The sequence below is a fragment of the Eucyclogobius newberryi genome, unplaced genomic scaffold, assembly GCF_026437365.1.
Source record: "Eucyclogobius newberryi isolate DKJ021-1_F unplaced genomic scaffold, fEucNew1.0.hap1 SCAF_2, whole genome shotgun sequence".
NCBI classification, from domain to species: domain Eukaryota; kingdom Metazoa; phylum Chordata; class Actinopteri; order Gobiiformes; family Gobiidae; genus Eucyclogobius; species Eucyclogobius newberryi.
This window is the reverse complement of record NW_027315834.1, coordinates 2378409-2387521: the sequence shown is the minus strand read 5'-3', so window position 1 is coordinate 2387521 and position 9113 is coordinate 2378409. Positions and strand designations below refer to the sequence as shown.

General features: G+C 54.3%; 2 protein-coding genes across 10 annotated transcripts in view; one reads left to right on the top strand and one right to left on the bottom strand.

Moving 5' to 3' along the window:
• Positions 1-6: 6 nt before the first annotated feature.
• rcor2 (REST corepressor 2) lies at positions 7-2190 on the top strand. Its single transcript, XM_072454706.1, has 6 exons — positions 7-83; positions 196-273; positions 354-411; positions 827-894; positions 1069-1215; positions 1543-2190. The coding sequence occupies exons 3-6, from the start codon at positions 366-368 to the stop codon at positions 1834-1836; spliced, it is 555 nt and encodes a 184-aa protein (XP_072310807.1). The 5' UTR covers positions 7-83; positions 196-273; positions 354-365; the 3' UTR covers positions 1837-2190.
• Positions 2191-2383: 193 nt separating this feature from the next.
• Positions 2384-9113, bottom strand: part of mark2b (MAP/microtubule affinity-regulating kinase 2b) — a 56494-nt gene continuing 49764 nt past the window's right edge. For all 9 annotated transcript variants that reach the window (XM_072454673.1, XM_072454674.1, XM_072454670.1 and 6 more), the window contains 2 exons: positions 8790-8893; positions 2384-3860 (listed from right to left, as the gene is read on the bottom strand). In XM_072454673.1, the coding sequence (XP_072310774.1) occupies positions 3511-3860; positions 8790-8893 (454 nt within the window). In that variant the 3' untranslated portion in view covers positions 2384-3510. The remainder of the gene's footprint in view (positions 3861-8789; positions 8894-9113) is intronic.

The window sequence follows — 9113 nt, the reverse complement described above, 5'->3', positions numbered from 1 at the left end:
TCACCGCTGTGTCGGCCTCAAACGACGCAGGCCAGCTCAGCGTACGACAGCTCGACACACAGCTCGTGTCACTCAAGCGACAGGTACCACAGTAACCGTAGTAACCACAGGTACCGCAGTAACCACAGTAACTGCAGTTACCACAGTAACCGCAGTAACCATAGTAACCGCAGTAACCTCGGTCTGTGTGGTCAGGTGCAGGCCATCAAACAGACCAACAGCAGTCTGAAGCACAGCCTGAGCGAGGGCACCGAGGCCTTTAAACCCAGTGAGGTGAGTACTAAGCACAAGGACTGAGCCAACCAATCAAACCCCTCCATCCTGTAGAGACACGCCCCTGTTTCTGTCTCCAGCCAACCACCAAGATGAACGCTCGCTGGACCACCGAGGAGCAGCTGCTGGCAGTGCAGGGTGAGAGAGAGAGAGAGTGTGTGTGTGTGTGTGTGTGTGTGTGTGTGTGTGTGTGTGTGTGTGTGTGTGTGTGTGTGTGTGTGTGTGTGTGTGTGTGTGTGTGTGTGTGTGTGTGTGTGTGTGTGTGTGTGTGTGTGTGTGTGTGTGTGTGTGTGTGTGTGTGTGTGTGTGTGTGTGTGTGTGTGTGTGTGTGTGTGTGTGTGTGTGTGTGTGTGTGTGTGTGTGTGTGTGTGTGTGTGTGTGTGTGTGTGTGTGTCTGACAGAAGCAGCAGTGAGACTAAAACACAAAGTTTCCTGTGAAAAAACAAATATAAAAACATAATTTTGAAGTTTGTACAGATTTTTATCATATTTATTATTTAAAGATTTAGTTTGAGTTAATTATGAGTTTGAATATCGCTGCTTGTGTCCACAGCCATTCGCCGATACGGGAAGGACTTCACAGCCATCGCTGAGGTCATAGGCACCAAGACCCCTGCACAGGTGTGTGGCCCCCGTGTGCGCGGGGCCCCCGTGTGCGCGGGGCCCCCGTGTGCGCGGGGCCCCCGTGTGCGCGGGGCCCCCGTGTGCGCGGGGCCCCCGTGTGCGCGGGGCCCCCGTGTGTGTGTGGCCCCCTCACACTGTACCAGTCATGAATGACCAGTGTTCTTGTTCCAGGTGAGCTCATTCTTTGTGACATATCGACGCCGCTTTAACCTGGACGAGGTGCTGAGGGAGTGGGCCGCCGAGCAGGTGTCCAGCAAAGACTGTGCCAAAGAGGAGGACATGGACACCGGGGCCGATGGGGCCCATGAAGAGGACGAGGTGAGGGCCACTGCTCCGTCCAACTATAAATCACAGGGAGACGCCACACGTACCACACACACACAAGCCTCAGAACGACTCTAAATGTGGAGCAACGGGTGAGCGAGCGGGCCCTTCTCTCTGGCCCTTCTCTCTGGGCCCTTCTCTCTGGGCCCTTCTCTCTGGGCCCTTCTCTCTGGGCCCTTCTCTCTGGGCCCCAGTGGTCTCGAAAAAATGCGCGGATGGGCAAAGGGCTTTTAAACTGGTCTGAGTTAAGAGCGTCTTGCTCTTGGTAAAAAAGTCTGAGACAAATGCAGAATATTTGACCTTTGACCTGTGTTTCTGCAGGTGAAGATGGAGGACTCTCCCTCTGATGCTTCAGGCGGCTCTCCGCCCCCCTCGTCAGGGCAGCCCCCGTCCTCCCTGTCACAGCCTCCGCCCCTGCTACGCCCCGCCCCCCCCGCAGCCCCCCCCAGTCTGCTCCGGCAACCCCCGCCGCTGCAGACCCGCCCCCTCCAGACCCGCACGCCCCACAACCACCCTCCGCCCCCTCTCATCCGGCCGAACTCCACCTCCCCTGGAGCGGCCCAGGGCCCCCCATCGCTGCTGGGGTCCAAGTCGGAGCAGGCCACGTCCCACTGACCTCACAAAAGTCCTTTTAAGACACACCTACCTCCTCATGGAGCTCTGACCCCCGCCCCCTGATGGACCCCCCCCCCGACGGACCGAGTGACTTTGCTTTAAGGCGAGTGTCAGAACTCGTGCTTCTGGAGTTTGGCCGAGCGTGGGAGGTTTTTTCTGTGAGTAGCTTAGACAAGTTTCTTGTAATAATAATGTGCACCCGGACACTAAGGCGTGGCCTCCTGGGCGTGGCCTCCTCTGAGCTGAAGCCATGTATTTGTGACAGTGAAATATTTAAGTGTGAAACGGGCACAGCTGACTAATGTTTAGAGTCGCTCTCCAAAGTGTGTCAGGGCGAGAAACGTCAGACTTTGATCAAATCAAAGAGCTGTTTTTCTTTAGTTGTAGCGTCAGTTGGTTGAGTGCTTTTTTGTATTTTTCTTTCCCCCAAATCCTGACATTTTCAGAATAAAAGCATTGAAAGTGTCTTGTGTGAACACAGCGCCCTCTGGTGTTCAGCTTCAATAACAGCGTTTGGGAGGAGCAAACACACATGGCATGGTCAGAATTATATCATTGTTTTTATTACTATCATTGTAATTTTTCATTTAGTCTTTCCTTTGCACAAAAAAAAACAAATACATTTTCAGGAGCTGATCACCCCCAACCCACTCCCCACCACTACAGATATAGTTTGCTCAAAACACATTAAAATCATGTAAATTACAGCAATGTAAAACAAATCAACTGTGAAAGAGAATATAACAGCAAAAGCTGGAAATATCATTAGAATCCAATACCCAGCACCTTGTACAAAGATCAGCGTTCAAAAGAATCTCCAGATTTAAAACGTAAAGAACTAAATGACTGTCATTTGTGATAAAGTGTTCTGTGACCCCTTCATGAGTGACAGAAGGGGCGGGGCCAGGGCCAAAGGGTGTGGAATTGTGAAAGGTGCAACGAAAAGGCAGCAATGACACGAGCACACCAGCCTCCAATAACCAGTCTGTACAAACCACAAAAATAGAATCAAATTAAAAGAAGCAGAAGATTTCACCACTCGTCATCATGGAGTTAATTTAGTCCAGTGATCTGTGAAGGACACACATGAGGTCACCACGAGGTCACCTGTCTTTGGACGTGTGAAGGGGCCGGAAAAAACCACAACAGAAACCGCTGAATAAGAAGACATCGTGCTGACAAGTGGGAGATGTGCTGACTTTGTGTAAAAAAAACATTCTTCAAAGAAAAGGCAACAAAGAATCTTCAGTTCTCCTTAAATGTGATGCCCGTATTTTCCAGTGCACAACTTTAAAACAAGCAATAAAAGAAACACAATCATTTCAAGGTAAGAAAATGGCCGGTTGTGCTGGTGCTGAGGAGTGAGACGAAGATGTGCTTGTGCTGTTGTCATGGGCCAGGTTCATGTTGGAGGCCACGCCCTAAACCAGGTCCAGCTTAGTTCCGCCTCAGTAGAACCCGGGCCTCAGCAGAACCGTGAACAACTGAATAAATACAGGAGGTGGAAGTGGTCATGTGATGGGCAGACATGCAGAGAACGGGAGGAAGATCGTGTCTGAAGACGTCCACAGAACAATCACCATGTGGGGCCAGCTTCAGTGTTAGCGTTAGCATTGGCGTGGATGCCCCGCCTCCGTGCCCTCAGAGGCCCGCCTCCTGCTTCATCTGGCGCTTTCACAGTTTCAGCTCGTTGGCGATCTTTGAGGCAATGTTCTTGAAAGCGATGGAAGTGCCGGAGATGCGCTTGAAGCGAACGCCGTTGAGCGAAAGGCGGGGCAGTTTGCACACCTCCATCTCCCACTGCACGAAGTCGTCGCGGGCCGGATTCCCCGAGACGCACAGCAGCATGTAGCGCTCACGCAGCTCGTACTCGCAGCTGTTGGAGTCCAGCACTTTGCGGATCTCGCGCATCATCTCAGACGGTTCCATGGACGAGGTGGTCTTCATGGACCAGGTGAAGCGCAGCGAGCGAGGTTTGGACGCATCCTTCTGCCCCCCGATGGCGGGAAGGGTGCCCGTCCCACCTGCCGACACAGCACGAGTCACGGCACGGGTCACGAGTCACATGTCACGGCACGAGTCACATGTCACGGCACGAGTCACATGTCACGACACGAGTCACATGTCACGAGTCACATGTCACGGCACGAGTCACATGTCACGGCACGAGTCACATGTCACGGCACGAGTCACATGTCACGAGTCACATGTCACGGCTCGAGTCACATGTCACGGCACGAGTCACATGTCACGACACGAGTCACATGTCACGAGTCACATGTCACGGCACGAGTCACATGTCACGGCACGAGTCACATGTCACGGCTCGAGTCACATGTCACGGCTCGAGTCACATGTCACGGCTCGAGTCACATGTCACGGCACGAGTCACATGTCACGGCACGAGTCACATGTCACGAGTCACATGTCACGGCTCGAGTCACATGTCACGGCACGAGTCACATGTCACGACACGAGTCACATGTCACGAGTCACATGTCACGGCACGAGTCACATGTCACGGCACGAGTCACATGTCACGACACGAGTCACATGTCACGAGTCACATGTCACGGCACGAGTCACATGTCACGGCACGAGTCACATGTCACGGCACGAGTCACATGTCACGAGTCACATGTCACGGCACGAGTCACATGTCACGGCACGAGTCACATGTCACGACACGAGTCACATGTCACGAGTCACATGTCACGGCACGAGTCACATGTCACGGCACGAGTCACATGTCACGGCACGAGTCACATGTCACGGCACGAGTCACATGTCACGGCTCGAGTCACATGTCACGGCACGAGTCACATGTCACGGCACGAGTCACATGTCACGGCACGAGTCACATGTCACGGCTCGAGTCACATGTCACGGCTCGAGTCACATGTCACGGCTCGAGTCACATGTCACGGCACGAGTCACATGTCACGGCTCGAGTCACATGTCACGGCTCGAGTCACATGTCACGGCACGAGTCACATGTCACGACACGAGTCACATGTCACGGCACGAGTCACATGTCACGACACATGTCACGGCACGAGTCACATGTCACGGCACGAGTCACATGTCACGGCACGAGTCACATGTCACGGCACGAGTCACATGTCACGGCACGAGTCACATGTCACGGCACGAGTCACATGTCACGGCACGAGTCACATGTCACGGCTCGAGTCACATGTCACGGCACGAGTCACATGTCACGGAACGAGTCACATGTCACGGAACGAGTCACATGTCACGACACGAGTCACATGTCACGGCTCGAGTCACATGTCACGGCTCGAGTCACATGTCACGGCACGAGTCACATGTCACGACACGAGTCACATGTCACGAGTCACACGGCACGAGTCACATGTCACACGGCACGAGTCACATGTCACGGCACGAGTCACATGTCACGGCACGAGTCACATGTCACGACACGAGTCACATGTCACGACACGAGTCACATGTCACGACACGAGTCACATGTCACGAGTCACATGTCACGAGTCACATGTCACGGCTCGAGTCACATGTCACGAGTCACATGTCACGGCACGAGTCACATGTCACGGAACGAGTCACATGTCACGACACGAGTCACATGTCACGGCACGAGTCACATGTCACGGCTCGAGTCACATGTCACGGCACGAGTCACATGTCACGGCACGAGTCACATGTCACGGCACGAGTCACATGTCACGACACGAGTCACATGTCACGGAACGAGTCACATGTCACGGCTCGAGTCACATGTCACGGCTCGAGTCACATGTCACGACACGAGTCACATGTCACGGCACGAGTCACATGTCACGGCTCGAGTCACATGTCACGGCACGAGTCACATGTCACGGCACGAGTCACATGTCACGAGTCACATGTCACGACACGAGTCACATGTCACGACACGAGTCACATGTCACGACACGAGTCACATGTCACGAGTCACATGTCACGGCACGAGTCACATGTCACGGCACGAGTCACATGTCACGGCACGAGTCACATGTCACGGCACGAGTCACATGTCACGAGTCACGTCACGGCACGAGTCACATGTCACGGCACGAGTCACATGTCACGGCACGAGTCACATGTCACGAGTCACATGTCACGGCTCGAGTCACATGTCACGGCACGAGTCACATGTCACGGAACGAGTCACATGTCACGGAACGAGTCACATGTCACGACACGAGTCACATGTCACGACACGAGTCACATGTCACGGCTCGAGTCACATGTCACGGCACGAGTCACATGTCACGACACGAGTCACATGTCACGAGTCACACGGCACGAGTCACATGTCACGACACGAGTCACATGTCACGGCACGAGTCACATGTCACGGCACGAGTCACATGTCACGACACGAGTCACATGTCACGACACGAGTCACATGTCACGAGTCACATGTCACATGTCACGAGTCACATGTCACGGCACGAGTCACATGTCACGGCACGAGTCACATGTCACGGAACGAGTCACATGTCACGACACGAGTCACATGTCACGGCTCGAGTCACATGTCACGGCTCGAGTCACATGTCACGGCACGAGTCACATGTCACGGCACGAGTCACATGTCACGGCACGAGTCACATGTCACGACACGAGTCACATGTCACGGAACGAGTCACATGTCACGAGTCACATGTCACGGCTCGAGTCACATGTCACGACACGAGTCACATGTCACGGCACGAGTCACATGTCACGGCTCGAGTCACATGTCACGGCACGAGTCACATGTCACGGCACGAGTCACATGTCACGGCACGAGTCACATGTCACGACACGAGTCACATGTCACGACACGAGTCACATGTCACGAGTCACATGTCACGAGTCACATGTCACGAGTCACATGTCACGGCTCGAGTCACATGTCACGGCACGAGTCACATGTCACGGCACGAGTCACATGTCACGACACGAGTCACATGTCACGACACGAGTCACATGTCACGAGTCACATGTCACGAGTCACATGTCACGGCTCGAGTCACATGTCACGGCACGAGTCACATGTCACGAGTCACATGTCACGACACGAGTCACATGTCACGAGTCACATGTCACGAGTCACATGTCACGGCTCGAGTCACATGTCACGGCACGAGTCACATGTCACGAGTCACATGTCACGGCTCGAGTCACATGTCACGGCACGAGTCACATGTCACGGCACGAGTCACATGTCACGGCTCGAGTCACATGTCACGACACGAGTCACATGTCACGAGTCACATGTCACGAGTCACATGTCTCGAGTCACATGTCACGGCACGAGTCACATGTCACGGCTCGAGTCACATGTCACGGCACGAGTCACATGTCACGACACGAGTCACATGTCACGAGTCACATGTCACGAGTCACATGTCACGGCACTAGTCACATGTCACGGAACGAGTCACATGTCACGACACGAGTCACATGTCACGACACGAGTCACATGTCACGGCTCGAGTCACATGTCACGGCACGAGTCACATGTCACGGCACGAGTCACATGTCACGACACGAGTCACATGTCACGACACGAGTCACATGTCACGAGTCACATGTCACGGCTCGAGTCACATGTCACGGCTCGAGTCACATGTCACGGCTCGAGTCACATGTCACGGCACGAGTCACATGTCACGAGTCACATGTCACGGCTCGAGTCACATGTCACGGGACGAGTCACATGTCACGAGTCACATGTCACGGCTCGAGTCACGAGTCACATGTCACGAGTCACATGTCACGGCACGAGTCACATGTCACGGCACGAGTCACATGTCACGGGACGAGTCACATGTCACGGGACGAGTCACATGTCACGAGTCACATGTCACGGCTCGAGTCACATGTCACGGCACGAGTCACATGTCACGAGTCACATGTCACGGCACGAGTCACATGTCACGGCACGAGTCACATGTCACGGCACGAGTCACATGTCACGAGTCACATGTCACGGCTCGAGTCACATGTCACGGCACGAGTCACATGTCACGGCTCGAGTCACATGTCACGGCACGAGTCACATGTCACGAGTCACATGTCACGGCTCGAGTCACATGTCACGGCACGAGTCACATGTCACGGCACGAGTCACATGTCACGGCACGAGTCACATGTCACGACACGAGTCACATGTCACGACACGAGTCACATGTCACGAGTCACATGTCACGAGTCACATGTCACGGCTCGAGTCACATGTCACGGCTCGAGTCACATATCACGGCACGAGTCACATGTCACGAGTCACATGTCACGGCTCGAGTCACATGTCACGGCACGAGTCACATGTCACGGCACGAGTCACATGTCACGGCACGAGTCACATGTCACGGCACGAGTCACATGTCACGAGTCACATGTCACGAGTCACATGTCACGGCACGAGTCACATGTCACGGCACGAGTCACATGTCACGGCACGAGTCACATGTCACGGCACGAGTCACATGTCACGGCACGAGTCACATGTCACGGCTCGAGTCACATGTCACGGCACGAGTCACATGTCACGGCACGAGTCACATGTCACGGCACGAGTCACATGTCACGGCACGAGTCACATGTCACGGCACGAGTCACATGTCACGGCTCGAGTCACATGTCACGGCACGAGTCACATGTCACGGCACGAGTCACATGTCACGGCACGAGTCACATGTCACGGCACGAGTCACATGTCACGGCTCGAGTCACATGTCACGGCACGAGTCACATGTCACGAGTCACATGTCACGGCTCGAGTCACATGTCACGGCTCGAGTCACATGTCACGGCACGAGTCACATGTCACGGCTCGAGTCACATGTCACGAGTCACATGTTACGGCTCGAGTCACATGTCACGGCTCGAGTCACATGTCACGGCACGAGTCACATGTCACGGCACGAGTCACGGTCAAAGGTGAGACTACAACAGACCTGTGTTCCCAGAGCCGGGGGACGAGTTGTTTTCGTCGTTGTTGGAGGACAGGACTCCACCCGAGGTCTTCTCACTTTTGTCCACAGTGCTGTTCAGCATGGACCTGTGAGGACATGAGTCAAGAGGACCACAGTGGACAGAAGAGTCGGTCAGAAGAATGAAACGTTGTCACGGCGACACAAGCAGGACAGGAGAGGGACACAAAATGGAAATGAGGGAGACGAGGTCAATTGAAGGAGCCCATGTGTCTGTGAGAACCAGACTGTGCGCAGTGTCCCCAGGACGTCCTCAGTGAAGGAGGCGTGACTGTAGCTTTATGATTG

Excerpts from the sequence above, each read along its gene's own strand:
- rcor2 (XM_072454706.1), top strand. The coding sequence starts at position 366 with ATGAACGCTCGCTGGACCACCGAGGAGCAGCTGCTGGCAGTGCAGG. Across the intron at positions 412-826 it reads GCAGCTGCTGGCAGTGCAGG|CCATTCGCCGATACGGGAAG; the intron begins GTGAGAGAGAGA and ends TTGTGTCCACAG. Across the intron at positions 895-1,068 it reads GCACCAAGACCCCTGCACAG|GTGAGCTCATTCTTTGTGAC; the intron begins GTGTGTGGCCCC and ends TTCTTGTTCCAG.